Source organism: Artibeus jamaicensis, unplaced genomic scaffold (assembly GCF_021234435.1).
Source record: "Artibeus jamaicensis isolate MK-2021 breed Jamaican fruit bat unplaced genomic scaffold, CSHL_Jam_final scaffold_916, whole genome shotgun sequence".
NCBI lineage: Eukaryota > Metazoa > Chordata > Mammalia > Chiroptera > Phyllostomidae > Artibeus > Artibeus jamaicensis.
This window is the reverse complement of record NW_026522059.1, coordinates 59135127-59154430: the sequence shown is the minus strand read 5'-3', so window position 1 is coordinate 59154430 and position 19304 is coordinate 59135127. Positions and strand designations below refer to the sequence as shown.

Sequence of the window (19304 nt, the reverse complement as noted above, 5' to 3'; positions counted from 1 at the left end):
AAACGTTCCTGAGCAACTGCTAGGTTGTAAGCACTGTGCTAGGCACTGCAGATACAAAGGTGAATAACAAATCACCCCTGACCTCAGGGAATTTCGGCATAGGAAATAAAAACAGTCAACGGTAATTATAATATGCTATAATCAGTATGACACCAAGAGCTATACCTCAGTGTTCAGCAATTAGAACATGCATAATATTGTTGGTCATAGACACTTGGGTCCCCCAAGATCTGTGACATATAACAGATACTAAATATGCATTGAAAACTATGTCTCTTGGAATATTTTTTCCTCTGTGCTTTAGTTTTAACTTTTTGATAATAATAATCTTGGAGCACTACTGCAAATTCAAGCCCCTGACGTGTGTTTTCTGCAGACCTTGGTCACAGGTCAGCATACCTGAATATTTCCCAGACCCCTCAGCTGTGACGGCTGCGGGCGTGTCCCGCTCTGCTTTCTCAGAGGTGGCTGCTGGCAGTAGCAAACTGTTTGGCATCATCACATCAGGGACAGGCACCTGTGAAAACACAAGGGGTTCGCATCAAATATACCCCAGAAAGCATCACTATGCCACATCCCCCCTTGGCCAGCAGGACCCCACTTAGAGTTTTACAGATCAATTCCATTGCAATGCTTTACTCTTCTATTTTTTAAAAATGTTTTTGTAGGTCTCTTTCTTTATACGGATACTCAAGACAGTTTGAAAGGCAACATGTCCACCTGCCTCACTTGATTAACATTGTAGGTGTAAAAATAAGGCTGTAAATACATTATTGAATAATCTATGCCTGTATCATGTTTGTTTATTTTTCTAAGCAAAAAAGACAACAAATGGGCCATTGACTGTGATTTCTATAACAGTCTGTGAGACAGCTTTAAGTTGATAAATTTCTATTGACAGATAATTACAGATTTTGTGTTGCTACTTTTCCAGAGATTATGTCACACGTGCATCACCATTTGGCGTCCTTACTGTCATAAGCAGCTTCTCCACACAGTCTGGAGACACGCTGTGCAAATGTGTCAGGTGCAGCTGGAGGTGCATCTTGTTGCTGAGAACATCCTGGCAGAGGGGACAGCAGATGACCGGCTGCACCGAGTGCTGCGACAGGACATGCATCTGGATACGATTTTGGTCCCTACTATTGTAGTTACAATAAGGACACTGATAGAACTGGAAAATATTGAATAAACATGGCAAATGTTAATGTTATTCTGATGACTTCTGAGCATTAGTGGTAATACCGAGGGTTAATTCATTGCTAATCACAATGTCTACATTTTAACAGGACGGAATTGTTTGGGGCTCTTAAACTGCCTGGAGTAATATAATAATAAAAAAAAAGTGAAAAAGAAACAAGTTTTTGTAGCAAAGGGAAAAAAAAACATAGTTACCTGTTCATGACAGAATTTATTATCCTCTGTAGGTTTTGATCTTTTGGCTGTGACATCTTCTTCTTTTGCCAGCAGGAGTGGCTGGGTGACCCCTGCCACACTGACTTTTAGCTCCTTTTCTGGTGTAATTATTCCTGACCCCCCCAAAAGTAGAACACGTCAGTTTCAAAAGACTAACAATGTCAAACTTGAAAGATTCTATGGTTTTCATATGGTGTTGACTCTAAAGCCACCGAAACACAAAAGGAACCAAACACTTTTACATGATGTTAATTTTAAAAGGCAAAGACACACTTCTTTGTGTCTACTAAGTGGACTTTATAAATATATTTTAAAATGTACTCCTGTCTCATGTTTAGATAACCCTAGGAGACCTTGATCGAGTCGTCAATAACATGTGTTCTCTGGTGTCTCAGGCCGCGTTTATCCCATTAAAGCAAATCTACTCCCATTCACAAGTGCTAACATAGAAAAGAATTATTTTTGCTAATGTTTAATTCCTTATCTCTTTTTTAAAATTCTTGAATACTGAAAATATTTCAAAATTCTAGAAGAGACATTTGTAATTCAAACAAAATTAGTATTTTTACAAATATTAACTATACATGTCTTCCACTATTTTGTGATTTATTCTTTGCTCTAGATGTTTGGCTGTACTCATACCAACAGGGTCCAAATCTCAAGAAGGCAACTGTTTTATGAGGTTGATCCAAATATTCAGTGTTAAAGGGGGTTTAAAATTTTACCTAGATGAGCAATGTCATGTGTAGGAGCCTCACACACATCAAAGGAAAGAGTGTGATTCTAATTTCCCAATGTAACAGAAAATTCTTTCTAGCATCAATTTTGCCGATAATCTCCTCTGCAAGGGTGGATATTACAGCGACATTGGGTAGGCATGTCACATATGTCTCACGACAAACACAAAACCTCATTTACCAACCATTCCAATCTCATCATAGCACGGCATCATCTGACCTTTTTTCTGCTGTTTATTATGAGTATTTCTAATTTTAACTTTCAATTTTCACCATCTTCCAGTCAATTTGCAACTAAATTATTTTCAGGGTGAGGATACTATCACTGGACAACTGGGTGCAAATACATGTTGAAATGCAATGAAGCTAAACCATTGATTGCTCTCAGCCCTCGCATGGACATAGAGTCTAAGCGCAGTCTGATTGTGTGCTGCGCATGAAGATTTATCTTGATTTTTTCAATCCACATACGGCTTGTACAAATGAATGAATTGCATCTTATTGCAAAATAATTTAATTTTAATTGAAAAATAAGGTCAAGAATGTTATAGAAACAAAGTAAAGATAAATGAAAAAATACCTTTTTTTTGTACCCTAGGCAGAGATCATGTTTAAACCATATAAACAATTTCAGGATTTTGAATTCTGAAATTTAAAAGTAAGTGTGACTGCAAGGGCACCAAAATTCAAATAGAATTTTAATCACATAATGACAATAATAGCAGGTGCAAAATTACAGCTACCTTTTCACATAATTACATGGGTTTCTAGATTTACGAACATTAGATTTTATTCAAATGGGTACTTTTACCCTATATCTACATTTTCCTTGGAGAAGTTTGGATTCTTTCTAGACATCTGAAAAAAGTATTGATCACATTTGTATTTGAATGTACTTAAACTTGACATACAGACTGAAGAATTTCATCACATTGATTAAACATGATCCAAGCATTTGATAACCAAAGATATGTCATAAATAGGAATTATTATTTCATAATTAATTCTGGCATCAAAAATAGTGTTTTCTTTCTCAAAGCAGAATATACTTTGTGCTGTTGCATTTAAAGTGTTAAAAATAAACATTCAAGAAAGTAATATGATAAATAGTGTTTTCACATAAAACTTACTGCTTAAGGTGTCAGATCAAGTTGTATAAAATGATTGTTATCTACATCAGGAAACATCTATCAGTTGCTTTCTCCTTTGATACTGGAAGTTTTTTGTTTTTTTTTTTCAGTTCCCCATTATTGAGTAAGAATATGCTCCTTTAAGCAAATAACACTGTCACATTCCCTTATCATTTATTTGTGTACATGGTAGAGTCAGACATAACCAAATTATAAGCTCGTCCAGTTCCCTAGGCTACCAAACACTGTCACACACTAGGTGAAGTAGAATTTCCATGACTCTTGTTGCTGCAGGCCCTATAGGATATCAGAAATACCATAATCCTTCTGGAAACGTTTAAATCTATTAAATGTACAGCTATTGTCTTATTATCATAAACATATCTATTCTAATATTGGTACTAAACAGGACTAAAAAATTTATTTCAAGCTATGAAACATTTGACTAAAACTATACATTCGTGTACATACTTGGTATAATTAATCAATTTTATTTTGATGCCTATTAATAATCATTAACAATATAGCTGCTTCTGAATTCAGTGACATTCATGCTGCATCAAGAAAATAAGAGTTAAGTGTTAGGATCATTTCAGTAGCCATTGCAGTAACTGTTGGCTATAGTATTTCTCCACCCAATATGTGTGTGGACTTTATTATTGTTTGCCTAATTAATTTAGTTAATTACCATATTTTTTTGGACTGTAAGATGCACTATTCTCCCCCCAAGTTTGGGAGGAATAATGATTGTTAATGCTGCTGTTGAGTTCTGTTTACATTTACATTGGTGAAATATTATGTTATTTATGTTAGTAAATATTTTACCATGATTTTCGCTGCAAATTTTCCCCCTTTTTTTTGTCTAAACCCTAGGTGCATCTTATGGTCCAAAAATATGGTAAACCATTATCTTAATGCAAACTAGGATCTATGTAAAGATCATTTTATTCTACATATAGAAGTTATAAATAATAGCTAGAGGCCCCCTAGCTATAGCAAGGCACCTGGAAATGTATGCCACTGATAAAGGGAAGCAGAGAATGCCGATTGTAATAGCATACAATAAAAACAGACTCTTGAGGATAAGGCAGGTCATCAGGATTACTTGCACAATGATGCAAGTTACACTGTATGCAAGTGCACCTTTTCCACGTTTCAAAGGGGTGCTCTTTCAGGTCCTGCAGCCTCCCTGGTAAATCATAAGGACTCAAATTTGAGGTCTTTCTGAATTGTTTTATTCTAGAAATAATGTATATTAAATAAGGGCCAACCAATTTCAGGAAAATTTTGATTAAGTTTTATGATTACCCATAATTTATAGCTGTTAACTTTATTTGAAATAAACCTCCTTTGATACCCGAGGCAAAATTTTGAAGTAATATCATAATTCATTTTGTGTTACTAAGGACATTACAATATTCTAAAAATATATGTCCTTTTAATATATTTAAACTAAAAAAATGAAGTCTAATTAAAAGTAAGCACTGCCAAATAGATGAGCCAATGATTATCTGTCAGTTGTGAGATTATTTAACTTGCATGAGTTTGTAATATAAACACGATATAATGCACTTCAATTCAGATGCCACCTACTTAATAATTTTCAATGCCTAAAATACAGAAGGTTGTAAAATGGTTTATACTCATAACAAGTGAGAAAAATTCAATAACACACATATACTCAAAGCAAATCTTGAGAAAAACAATAAAACAAAATACTAAGATATTATTTGAATATTACTTTGAATAAATGCTGTGATAATGTTTGAATAGTTAAAACTTGAATATAATAGAAGATGTTATTCAATGCCAAATAATTCTAAATTATAATTACCAGTACAGTACTCTTTCTAATGAGACTGGAATAAAAGGATAATTTTAATTGCAATAATGAAGGTTAATTTCTATTCTTCCTTATGTTTACTCCCTTATTAAAAAGTAGTCCCCTTAGCCATGGCAGAGACATATTACATTTTCAATGCAAATGTATTAATCTGGGTAAACTCTATATTAATTCTTGTACTGCAAAGAGCTGTAATTTGGATTATAATTAATCTAAAGTGGCACTAGATTTAAATGACAATATAAATGAGGCATTAGGAGGCTTTTCTATTATGAATGAATATTCAACAAATATAACTTGTATATTGCCAAGCCTCATTTTGAAAGCTCCAGTCCTGGAGACTAATGTCTGTGACTCACACAACAGCTTACACGAACACAGTCTTTCTAACCTGTGTTAGTTCCTTCCTGTCTAAAAGGTTCTTCCCTGAAGTGGGGTCATGCTGTTCCCATCTCACACATTGATAGTGATTACTTTAAAAGTTTTCTTATATTTTTTGACATTTATAATTGATATTAGGAAAGAACAATATATACATAGGTGGTATACAATCCTTAGAAATATTTACAAGTGAAAAAAATCCATGTAACATTTTTTTCACTTAACCCGATTCAATTTAAAAGCTGAAAACTTTGTTAAAAGTTCATGTTGTTAATTGGAAGAAGTGTCTTGAAGTCTGGGAGGTTTCAAGGCTAAATATTTACACCTCAGTAACTGCTTTTAGTTGGTTTTAAAGTCCATTTTTATCCCTTTAGGATACCTGGGGGGAATTTCTCCAGGGATAAAAATTTGTTTTAAATGACCATTATGCAATGTTCCATATCCTCTCCTATATGTGAGTTCTGTCTAGATGGGACAATTACACAGGGACAATAACTCTTCAGGCCATTAGGGAATGGGCAGCCCATTATTCAGGTAGAGAAGTGAATGTTACTGATGGAGACAGGGCACCTGCATCTAAGGTGCATTCTAGGTAAGAATCTTCCCTCCATGGTAGGATTAGAGCCATTTTCAAGAATCCATCCTTACAGGGTGTTAATAGGTAAAACCAAGCATAATGTCATATACCTGAGTATTACATGAGCACTCACTGAATGCTAACGTGCTATTTGTGTGTTTCACACATTCTTCACAAGACTGGGAGTTACCACTGTGAGAAAGAGGCCACCAAATGAAGGCCGAATCCTGACCTTCGGGAAGTAAGTAGTCAAGCAGCTAGCCTTGATGAGATCCATCCTAGAGAGTGAGTAAACTGACTACCTTACTATTTCCAACTCTTTTCAAATTAAGTTTAAATGGCATTACCCTTGACCTTACTGATTGCTAGGTATTTCCATTTTTTAGTCGGTAACCTCAAGGGCAGCACGCTGCTATGGCATCTTTTGTACATTGCTTTAGGCTCAATACCAACCTCACATTCTCTTTGTTTAAGTCAAATTAGAATCATATGTTAGCCACAGAATCCTCAACAAAAACCGAAGTGGTGCTTTCTCATTGGACTCCTGAGAGCAATCTAGCATTGAAAAGTGTGGGGTAGGAGTAGGGAGGCCCTTGGAATAATTTTTGAAGAAAATGCAAAACTAAGATACGCAAAGCCAGAATTACAGATGTGGGACAATTCGGGCTTAAATGAACTTGCAGGTAAAAATGGTATGTTTTGCACAACCCAATATCTTCATAGTGAAAACGAGCTTCTTTATATGAGGCTGTCACTAGAATTCAAGGAAAAGATAGATGACTACCTGAAACTAATAGGCTTGAACCCATTTCAGCAGTTCTTCTGCTTCAGTGAGTCCAACATAATAAAACTAGGTATAGCGTGCAGCAAAAGTAGCCAATGTAATATTTATTCATCGTGACCACAGATTTCCATCTCATACATACAAAGCATGGATGAAGTCATATTTGCCAAATCAAACACAGAAAAAGCCTTAGGTATCTACACCAGATGCTGGCCTAGGGTTTGTTTGTGCACAAGTAAATGTCATGACACCAGGGCTTGTTTTCAAAGACAGTAGCTTTCGTTACTGGGGTTTGTCTATTCTAAGAGATCAGAACTATCCAGCACCTAATCCCTTTTCAATGATATTTCCTCTTTCTTAGTCTGAATCACCTGTAAACTTTTTCACTGGATTTTCTTTGAAATGCCTCAAATAGATGCCCTTAAAAAGGGCAAATTCCTGAGTGTAGTTGAAAAACAAAAAGCGAGGAAAATAACATGTATTTTTAGGGTTATGTTGTTTGGGGGTGCCTGTGACTAGATTAAAAAACTCAAGTGGTATCTAATCCTGTGCTTATGAAAAATTAATATGCCATCAGAGGAATCACAAGTATAGCTAAGATTAATGAAAAGCGCTTTAAAAATTACAAGCACACAAACTGATTTGATTAAAAAATAATCTCGCTGGTCATTCTGTAATATTCTTCAACTTATCCACATCTATTCTGTCAGATGGTTATGATTAAAAATAGGTCAATGGGAGGCTACTGATAGAAGTCACATGCAAAATGCACATGCAATGAATAGTAGTGGAAATGTTAGACAGTTTAAAATGAATAAAAGCTTTTAATAAGCATGGGTGTGGGGTAAAGGAAGGGCTGCTTTGGGGGTGGGGAAAGAAAGGTGAAAGGTTCTCACATCTTACCAGGGTCTTTACTGGAGTTTTTGCCTTCACCAGGGTCTCTCTCATTTGTGTCTTTCTCATCGTCCTCAGCCACTGCTGCTGATTTAACAGGTCCTTCTGCCTCCTCACTTGGTTCTTCTGTTCAGAAAGGCAGATCAGTCAAATAACTACATGACCATTTAAAAATCTGGTCACTTACAAATCGTCTGCAGACATTCATTCTCAAAAAAGAACATAAATTGATTGACGAGTCTATATTGGAATCTGCTGATGTTACCAATGCAAATTTTCATCTCAAGCAACTTCTTTTATATCCATTGAGAACATGGGCCTGTACTAAGTTAAAATAAATGAAGTCATTTTAAGTACAGTTGAAGCTGGGAAAGCTTGAAAAATGGGTGTAAGGCCATCCTGTAATCGAATAGTAGGACCTCCTGGACCTCCTGTTCCATGGACTTGGATAGATGGCAGAACACATCAAATTCTGAAATAAAATTCTCCATGAAATAATGTGATAATGATGGGTTAAATATAAGACAGGTGTTCCTCCTGCCTTCACTCCCCAGACTCCAGAGGAATTCTTTGGGATTTGTCCGAGTGAGATCTCAAAAGTTCAGTTACATTGAGATTTGTTTTTCTGTAGGGGGAGCTATACAAGGCATAGGACATAAGGAGGTCTATTTCTTCTATGACAACCACATCACCCCACACCTCATTCACGGGTTCACACCAGCTAGATTACATGGAAATCCTCATAGTAACTCAACCCTATTTAATTATTCTGTAAATCTTAGCTATGCCGCTGCTGGTGGATTAATCTGTTTATGCAGTTAGCCTCTGTGCTGGGTCTCTGCAGCACTAATCCGTGAAAGGCCCACTGTTCTCTTTCATCCTGTGATCATTTGTCTCTCACTGTGCTGATGTCACATTTTAATGAATTTTTAGCAATCTGAGTAATGCCAGATAACCAGACTTGCAACTCCCCTCAGCATGGCATGCTGTTTTTACGGCAGCACAAAAAATAAAAATCATATTCCCCTGTTCAGGTAGGAATTGCATAAATTAGGAGGAGAAGGTAAAATGGGATTTGAAGCACCAGGCTGCTCAATTTCATAAAATGTTTAATGACCATATAAATTAACCCTGGAAAGGCAAAAGGTCATCGACACATAGGCATACACTCATCTATTTGCTTTTGATAAGCAGAGCTTTTATGCAGAGAACATGAAACAATTAACCCTTCAATAACCATACAAAACGCTGCTATGGACATTTTAAGTGTCAAGCATTAACTGAAAATTACACACTGCATAAAATTTTCATTGCAAATGCTATAGTGATTGAAAGGGGGAATCGTGGCGCTCTCCACACCCCATGTTTTATTAATAACGTTCTGACAGCAGAATGAAATATCCACTGTCATATGCAGCAGCTGAGCACACACACACACAATGCTACCGAGTGTCTCATTGGCCTGACTGCTCTGCTAACTGTGAGAGCAAGACACAGCACAGGGCACAGCTCTGGGCTCCGTGGAGGCGGCTCTCCAAAGCTAAGGGGAAACAGAACACTTAATCCATTCAAAATAAGAGTTTGCTTCTACCAGCGAGTCTTTAAAGGCACCACACAAATCTGTTTGTTCTGTATTTGCACTTTGCTGCTGACAAAAGCAGTAGGGAGGTCCTTGTGGATGGGGTTGGTCACTTGGGGGTTTGGGGAAAGTGTCCCTTTCTGGCAAACACACGTGGAAATGGTACTTTAGGAAGAGAGAACAGACACTTTTCAGGGTTCCAGCCTGCTCTCCTGGGCATTGATAATTACCATGCAAACCCGGGCTCCCTCATCCCGCCCAAGGCCAGGCTGAGTGGGGACAGTGGCCAGCTTGGTTTGGGAGGCAGGAAGGCTGAGATCATAACTGGATGGGGCCATGGTCTCTGCCAAGTCCACACATGTGACGTGACATCCAGTGGCAGGTCGCTACCTGTGACAGCCCATAGCAATTACTTTTCAGCTCATCCCGGGAAGGAGACAAGACTTCTTTGAGTAGATTTACTGAACCTTTCCCCCAGGGCTGGAAAATGAAGTGTCACCGGGCTACCAGTGTCCTTATCTTGAGGGGACATAAAATTGTAAGGGCTATCGCAACTTGCATTAATAAAACATGGGGTGTCAGGAGAAGAAAACGAAAATTATGAAGGTGCTCCAAGAAAAACTACAGTGTAATATGGGTCTCATCAGACAGTTTTTTTTCAGGGTCTCCGATTCTTCATTTTCTAGTATGTGTTTTAAGGGCGAGAGAAATTCCCAGACATGTTCTTCTATACATCACTCTGGTGTCTGACCTCAGCCTGACCCTGGCAACAGTTTGAGAAATCTGAATGTGAACAAAGCCTCTGTGTCAGCAGCACGGAGAGACTCTGCCATCAACTTAATCGCAAACAGCAGTTCTGAGGCCATAACATTGCCCAGCTAGTCCCAGCCACAACTCAGAGCCTCTGGAGGTGGTTTTGCCCGCACAGCCCCTGCTTCGAGGCTCCCCCCACCCCCACCCCACCTCTCCTCTGGTTCTTCCTTTGAAATAGGCAGGCAATTAGCTTTATTGCTCAAGCAATTCAGACCTGTTTTGTGGTTTCAAAGGCAAGAGCTGTTTATTACAGGTAAATGCTTTGGAGCCATAGAACTTTGCAAAATTTTAATTATGCAAAAAATAATCAAAGGGTAGCTTATATCCTCCATAAAGTTTCATACAAGTCCAAAAAAGCTCACTTTCATTCTTAAGGAGAGTTTTTGAAAAAAAGTTGACATTCATTTTATAAATAGACTTCAGAGTCAAGAGTATTAATGTGGAGAAACCACTCTCTCTAGAAAAACTACACATTGAATTTGGGATTACGGGAGGAGTGGCAATGTTCTAATTTTCAAGTGCCAGTTTCCTCCATTGTAAAATGCTATAAAGTTGTGTATATATAGTTTCCTACAAAGGTTGTGTATATATACATGCCATTTTATATATATATATATGACACACATATGACATTTATTATATATATAATATGATATGAAAGGTATTAAACAGATGCTTCAGCACTGAAGGAAATTACATAAATTCCATTACACAAAATTCTAAAACAAAGGTGGTGACGCAGTTTTCATTTTCATCAATAAGTTTCTTCACTAATATAGTACATGTAATAATAAGAAAAGTATTATAACATTTCATAACATGGTTGTATTCACAGTATAAGTATCTATTTTTGCCTCATGGAATATCAAAATGCAATATTTATTCATATATTAAACTTTATAATATATATGTACTTAAGCTTAAAATGTGCATTGGGGTCCAGTAGAACTCACCAGTTTTCAGACAAGTGATAACGCACTTTCATTTTTTAAAGTTTTGAAATAACACTGTAGACTACAGTACAATTAATTTCCTCTAGCATTTTTTATCATGGCTAAAATAATGATCTTATAAGTTGTTTTGTACATGTACACAAACTATATTTAAAAGAAAAGTTTTGAATGACTAGCCGAGAGTATTTTTATTTGAATAAAAAAGTGATTAGAAAATCATTATTAATTTATTCTAAAAATTATGATATACAGGTTTAGATATGTCTACTCTGGTGATGTACCCATGGTCAAAGCACCAGCCAACTGTGCTCGCTTCCTGTGGCTTTATTACACAATGGGTTTGGGAATCTTCTCTTCTGAGTCTTCTGAAACAAAAACATTAGACTCTTTTTAGCCCATGGAGTGACTATGCGAAAAGGAAGCAGAGGAGAGTAATTTACACATCTTCAGTCTTATATACTGAGCATCTCTGAAAACACCTGGCTTATAAGAAGAATCTTTCCCAGGATTCCTGCACTATCTCCCCATCCAGTCCTACCATCAACCTCCAAATCTATCCTCTGTATGATTTGCTTAGATCTACTTAAAATATTTTAATGACTCATTATAAGAAAAAATTCAATCTGAGATAACTGGTCCTTGTCTACCACTCCAGTATAATTTTTTCTTTATTTCCAACCTGGCACTTAATGTTCCAAACAAAGACAAAAACAAAACAAAACAAAACTAACACCATCAGAATCATCTGAAAGACTTGTTAGAAATTAGATTGGTGGGCTCCATCCCTGGAGTTTCTGATTCAGTAGGTTTAGAAGGAAGCCTGTGAATTTACCTCCAGGTGAAGAGTCTGCTCCTGGTCCAAGGACCACATTGCATGAACCGCTGTTCTAGAAACACGTGATTCTTATCAATGCCCCCTTCCTATACATACCTTATATTTTTCCCTGTCTTATCTAGGACAATTTCTCTCTATTGTATATAACAGTTTTTTTTTTTTTCCGTCAAGCCCACCGGCTTGGGAAATACCAGTTTTATCACCTGTCAAAATGGAATTAATAATGCCTACATCATAGATTTGTTTAGGGTAATGTATAAAAATCAGCCAACATAGAGCCTAATATTTTAAAATGCTAGCTGTATTATTACTAGTACTATTAATTATTTTTCTCCAAAAGGTGTTCCCTAAATCTTGAACTGGGGCTAATGTTTCTGAATAAGATTTTCTTCTTTTTTTCTGTACATGGATCTCAAACAACTCATCATAGCATGTGGACATTATCCATGTACTGCCTATTCTCCCTAATAGCTGCACATTTACTGAAAATAGTGATTATCTTATTTCTCCTTGTGCGAGAGCCTTTGGAGCCGTGCCTGGAATATAGTGGGCAGGCAGTACAGGTTAGTTGAAACGTTAAATTAAATTTAGGAAGCAAAATTAAGAAAGGGAAAGGAAGCATCCAGATTCTACGCCACTCCTTTATTCCCCTTCAATAAAAATTAAAAAGGAGTATTTGTTTGTTTGGTTTGGCTTCAGTCTGCTTTAGGAGTCTTTGCATTTTCTCTTCCTACTAAATCACATTCATTATTCAACCCTTCCAGTCTAGCTTCACACCAATTGTTCTTTTCAAAACCACCAATGCTTTCCATGCTGTGAAATCCAGTGTCACATCTGGATCTGCTCAGCAGATGTTATCACCCCCCCCTCCCGGGGGACCAGCCACACTTGACAATCCCTGCTCTGGCACCACATTACTTCTTTTACCTCCTTGGTCACATTTACTGCAATCTGAAAATAACTTATTTATTTGTGTAGAAATATTGTCAAAAATCTTGTTCATGGCTTATGCCCAGCAGTCCCTGGCATTGATATTTTAAGTACAGTTGATGGCTTCTAGTTTTCCTGCTTGGGGTGACTAGGTCTATGGCATGATGTCATCAACTGAAATGGAGAAAAAAAGAAGAAACGGTTTCGCAGGAAAGAGAAGTTCATTTTGGAATTTGTTATATTTGACTTCCTTGTAGAACATCTCCATGGAAATAGCCAGAAGGCATGGGAGCATCTGAGTATAAAGCTTCAGAGGACTGAGGTGAAGATGGAGATTTTATAAACAGAAACAATAAAGAATATGTTGTCAGGGAGTATATCTTTATTGTTTGACATTTTCTGTCATAGTCTTGATTTTGCCCTACTATTTTCAATCAGGTCATTAATGAAATTTTTTGATTGGTTTAAGGTGGGGAAGGCAAATTGGACTTGTGCTATTTTATCTTAAATATTTCCTCTAGGGAAAAATAATGTATACAATAAAAATGCTTTCATGAAACATGCATAGGTGAAGAAAAACTTTGAATGATTTTTAAGAGGGAAATCCTGACTTTATATTGGAGGAATGTTTTCACTTGTGAACCTTTTTTTTTAATGTGTTTCAATACCCCATTATGAATGTGAAGGACTTTATAATAATTTTTTGTTCTATATAATACATTATTATTCTAATATATAAATCCGGGAACTGGGATCATGTTTATATAGCAGAAATAAATGAGGTGTGTTGTAGCAACATGGGTGAGTTTCCTCTTAAATTATCTGAATATAATGCAGCTAAGAGGGCATAGCTGACATTTCTTAACATACATATATACACACAAAGCACCAGGACTAGTAAGTGTGTTGACATGGCTACACAAAATCCAATCAGCCCTTTAATTACCAAAAATAACTGCACCAACCAGGTTGTTTTAATTGTGTAAAAATAATATCTGGCTTACTGGCTCGTACTTTATATAAAACTGACCACTTTGATGAAACTTCACAGTGTATAAATGCATATGTAAAATTATTCACCAGATGTTACTCATTCTTTAAGAAGTCACTTTACATAGGCGTCCAAATATATAAGTATATTTGCTTTTGCTATCTACTTATTTGTATAAGGGATGTGATCAGATCTGATTGGAATGGTTTCAGAGATTCATTTATTACATAAATTATGAGAGCGACAACTGTAACTCACTTAGGAAAGACAGACACGCTTTTGAGAAGGAAGATACCAGTTACCTGAGGTTGCTCTCAGCGGCTGCTCCGTCAGGTCATCCTCACAGGTCCTGGCTCCCAAAGAGGCAGATTCTGCAGAGAACATCACAGAGAGAGGTGAGCAGCTCTGCAGTCATAGACAATATCACAGGCACCCAAATTTGGCTTTCAATGAGACAAGCATCCCGTGGAGCTCAGGGGAGCCTCTAGCACACCTCAGAACCTAGTAAGCAGTGGTTAGCAAGATGAATCCACACAGGGATGAGCTTAGATCGAATTCTCAGTGATCAGCAGCACACAACAAACACAATGATGTAGATCAAACACAGAAGCAGGAAAGGCTCATTCTTATTTTTACCCACTGGATATCTGGCCATGCCAACATTATGGGGTTATATGTTATAAGGACAATAGCAAATTACATAAATTATGAGAATGCTTTGATTTCTTTGTCAAAGTAGCAAAAAAGAAAAAAGACTCAATATATATGGTACCTGATGTGAACCCCCAAAAAGAAGCACTTAAGAAAAGCTGAAGAAAATATCCATGTCATCATTAAACCCCCATTTTCGATCTTTTTCTGAACCCTACCAACGACAGCCTGGCTTGCTAAACTCAACCCAAAAGAACACAAATCATTATTTTCATTGCATTCCCTGCTGTAGGAAAAACTAGAACAAAACAAGTAGACCTCAGAAATCACCTTCCGCACCTCATTCTTTCTCCCCACTGCATCATTGCATGCTCTTGGTTCCATTTTACAATGCTCCCTGTCACGTAACTTCTCTGTTCCTCCATCATCTTCCAACTCTTCACAGTTTCATAGCTTCCACAGTAATCTCCTCACCTCAAAGTCCTTATCTTCCCAATTAATCTCTCATAATATCCCAAGAGCTACCTCTCAAGAACACAGAACTGCATGAGTGCAATCACGGCTCTTCCATTTTCTAGATATGGGCCTTAGGTATATCACTTTACTTTTTTATGGCTCAATTTTCTCATTTGTGAAATACAGCTATAATTGTAGAAAGAATCAGCAATTGTGACGGAAAATAATACAAATGTGATATGGTCTTCCAAGTGAGAAAAGGCCAAATCTTACTGAGAGATTAAAAAAGGTGGTCACACAATTCTTACACTGAGAAAGTGACTCATGTTTATCTAGGATTTCAAAGCAATAGCATCTCTGCTTGATTCTGAAGGCTTTAATTAAGCAAATAATTAACCTTGAAAATAGAAGTGCAACTAAGGCATTATTATTTCATTTACTAATTGTTTTTCCTGCTATGCACAAAACCTTTGGCCTTTGGTAGTAACCTGTCTAAAAATAATACAATCATAATAAACACTCAGTGCTCTCCCACCACCACCAATAAAAATTTGTTTCCTTATATCTCTTACATTTGTCTCAAAAGGAAGAGTTTATTTTTAGTCCTTGCTTATAAATTCAGCAACAACTTACAAATAGATTGCAGTACTGATGTCCATCCAGTATGGACAAGGAGTCTCAAGAAGCCCATCTTCTTCCTTGAGACTGCTTGTGTCTTTATCCTTTGATCAATGTTATTCATTTTATTAAAAAAAAGTTTAAGTGTCTTCGTTTTCTCATGTTAAACTCTCCACCCTCAAAACCCAAAGCAAGTGTCACCTCCTTCCTGCTCCCATAGCATATTTATATGTATGTGACAGGAATTAGTGTGTGTTTTTGTTATGATTGAAAGAGCTTTGAATTTAGACTCCTGAGGTTCTGAGATGCTTTATAAAATTATCACCTTGAGATTCATCTGTTTCAAGATATAGGATGTGCATGTTTTAGCACGTATCATGATGTATGGAGGTAACTTATTATGTGATCCCTGAATAACGCCCCAATTATTTCTGATTTCTTCAAAAGTTTTCATCTTCATAGATTCTCAGCTAAAGACAGAATGAGGCATACCAAAGTCACCTAGGACACTTTTATTTAAAATGCTAATCTACACCATATATCCTGAAAGAGAAGAATACCAAAAAGACAGTAATTCCTGTCACATATGTATATATGAATATGTGTATAAAACCATTTCGTTCTACCTTTTCTAGCAAAAGAAAATAAACAACTTTTACTATTACACATACACATCAATGTGTTAAACAGACTTGTTCAAATACGACATCAGTGGTGCTTCAGTGAGCTGGAGCAAATGACTGCTGTCTTTAAAGATACAGGAAAATAAAATAAAACAATGACAACTTATTAAGTTTGTGTGTCTGCTAGGTGCTAGGATAGCTACTAATGTACAAACAGTCATGTATTCTTCACAATGAAATCATGAGGCATTTATTCACTCTTATTTTACAAATGAGGAGACTGGGGCTCAGAGTTTAACTCACTCTGTCCAGGTCGCCAAGTGTGACCCTGAGAGAACTTTAAGTGAAGCCCAGGTGGCCTGGCATAGAAGTCTGTGAAGTTTTAGATGTGTCCAGTTAGAATAACACAATATTCAGGAGCCTAGAAAAGTTTCCTGTCTTTGTGAAGGCCAGAAACCAAGTGGGAAATAAAATAAAAGGAAGCAAGTTCTGATATTTCATAAAATATGTACATTCTTTGAATACAAAATGTAAGCAAATAATAGTTTGGTACCAAATGGAAATCATTTCATTTGAGAGTGATTTAAGAAAATGTACAAAATGTCAAAACCAGACACTGGTATGTAACCTCATAAATTTGGTCACATGGCATCTGACGTCTGCTCCAATAAGAGTGACTTTTGCAAGTAATTTCATCAATGAATGTCATTCATATGCCACTGATTTTTTTTAGATCCTCACCAGTGTTGCTCCTTTCATACAAATGATAAAATATTTTAATAAAGGAGATTTAGCTTATCAAACTGGTTAACCTGTACTTTCCTGTTAATGTAAAATGAATTGTGTAACACCTAGCAATGATATATACCATCTTTCAATATTTCACTCTCGTGATTGCTCTGTAATAACACATCTGACTGCTGTTAACATGGTCTGTCCCTTTGGCGGGTGATTTAATTAGATTACTAATTTGTGTTCTCTAGCACCTGACCTTTCTGGTTTAATACTATTAAAATAATATTGTGGACAATTTATTCAGTATCCTACTCTATTCTGTCAATTTAGTGATGATCACAAATTTGAAAACGGTACCAAATTACTTTGTTTGTTAGCACAATGTCTGTAGCACCTTTGTGGAATAGCAGCATATCAATCACTGTGAACACCACCATCACCGAGGTTTTACAGATTGCTTGCTCCGTGCCAGGTATGACTGATGTCTTTCATGTGCCTCAGGCCACCCCAAGCAACTGGAGGAGATATGATCTGAACCCATACAGCTTTATTTCAGGGATAATTCTTTTAACCACAATGACATACTGAGCCATACATTTAAAATTCTAAAAGTCGCTTTCCTCTTAATTCCACAATTATTCCTCACTTCATTTTTTCTCATCTAAATGGCCTGAATTCTGCTAACCCTCTATGCCCTTAGCCTAACTTAAATGGTTCCATCTCCCAAGACAATGCTTAAAATCCACATTTTGGGAGCTTCTCTTCCCTCTAATTGATGAGAATGGGATTTCTCACAGCCCTCTCTCATTTCCTTGCACTGCAACTCCCCATAAACTATCCATCTAATTTCTCCTTCTCACCTTTCCATTCCCTTATATGAGTAATATCTATTCTGGTAAATAAGCTTATAGATTTCAGGCATCTAATCTTAGTTCAAAAATCAAGCTCTCATCTTCCAAATCTTTTTTTTCCTGCTAAAGGGAGTAATATTTTTAAAAAACTATCTGACAGTCAGGGAAAGATCTGGAATTTTTATTTTATAAAACAGTCTAGATACATAAACAGAATTCTAAGTTTAAGGTTTTATTGTTGTGTTTTGGGAAAAAATGCAATCTAATCTGTACCTGATGATTGTAACAGGCATATGCTTTTTATATACTTATCAGCAAAATTTGGGAAGCATCTGGCATAAGTTCTGTAGAAAATGAAATTTATAAAACAATGTGAATATTTAAGCTGCCAGGTATTGTACTAAGACAAACCACTGCTTTTATGAAAGAGATGAGACATAAAAAGTCAGTAATTATTTTCCAATGGCACAGAGCAGCAGAGGTAGGATTGGAACTAAGTCTGTCTTGCTCAAAAGCTCTGTGCTCTCTTCTAAACAATGCTGCCTCCAGGCAGCCCCCAGGACTCCTGGGCCAGGAAGTCTAAAAACTCTGAATTTCCTACTTCCTAAAAAAAAAAAAAACAGCTCAAATTCCTTCAAAGCAAATCCATGAGAACAAGATCAATATTTAGAAGAACGCCTCAAATTTAGCATGTATCACCATCTTGGTAATTTACATTTTAACAAAGACCTCTGAACTGGCTTGTGCTCTGTAAAGGCAAAGCCCGTTTTCAGATGAAGCAAGTGTACAGTTAAAAATGGTTTCAAGTGGTCTTCTCCATCCCTTTCCTCTGAGGACACAAAGAGTGCCCTTCCAAAAAGCTGAGCAGCTCAGCATGCTACCAAATGGTTCTGAGTAACCAAGCAACGTCATCTTTGTGAACCTGCCATGCTTTCTCTTAAATTATTTCTCCTAGGCAGTAAGAAACGGAAGTGTAATGGATGTTCCAGTATCACTTATCTGAATGGGGCAGGGTTTGTAATTTTTTATTTTCTGGAAAAGTTAAGTGCCTTTGCCCTGTCTTGCTGGTTTTACCCAGAAGTTAGTTTGACCTAGTGAGGGAAGAGGTATCTCCTGGGGCCTGTAGGCCAGGAATGTCACACCACTTTTTTCTGCTTCTCGAATTATCTAGGACCTCACTGTAATGGGACTTCAAAAGAATTGTTCCTGATATCAATTAGTTTCAATAAATTACTCATACATCTTACTGTCTCATATTTGAAGTACTGTTACAGAAATACTTTTTTTTAATTTGCTAATTCCTAATGTATTTCTCCACGAAAGATTCTGTTTTATTTCTGATAATTTTGAAATTGAAAGATTGGACTTTTATGATCATAACTTAGGAATAATATCATGTTCACATCTATCAACCAGTTGCCCAGTTATTGAGACTTAAGTTCTTATAGGACTTGTCACAATCTCTCTCTATGTTCTCTACATAAATGGATATTAGAATATTATGCTG

At 36.6% G+C, this 19304-nt stretch overlaps 1 protein-coding gene across 2 annotated transcripts in view; it reads right to left on the bottom strand.

Moving 5' to 3' along the window:
- ZFHX4 (zinc finger homeobox 4) overlaps positions 1-19304 on the bottom strand; it is a 190907-nt gene that overhangs the window by 14992 nt on the left and 156611 nt on the right. For both annotated transcript variants that reach the window (XM_037145191.2, XM_053661080.1), the window contains exons 5-9: positions 14166-14234; positions 7772-7888; positions 1396-1529; positions 974-1174; positions 400-517 (exon numbers count right to left, since the gene is read on the bottom strand). In XM_037145191.2, the coding sequence (XP_037001086.2) occupies positions 400-517; positions 974-1174; positions 1396-1529; positions 7772-7888; positions 14166-14234 (639 nt within the window). The remainder of the gene's footprint in view (positions 1-399; positions 518-973; positions 1175-1395; positions 1530-7771; positions 7889-14165; positions 14235-19304) is intronic.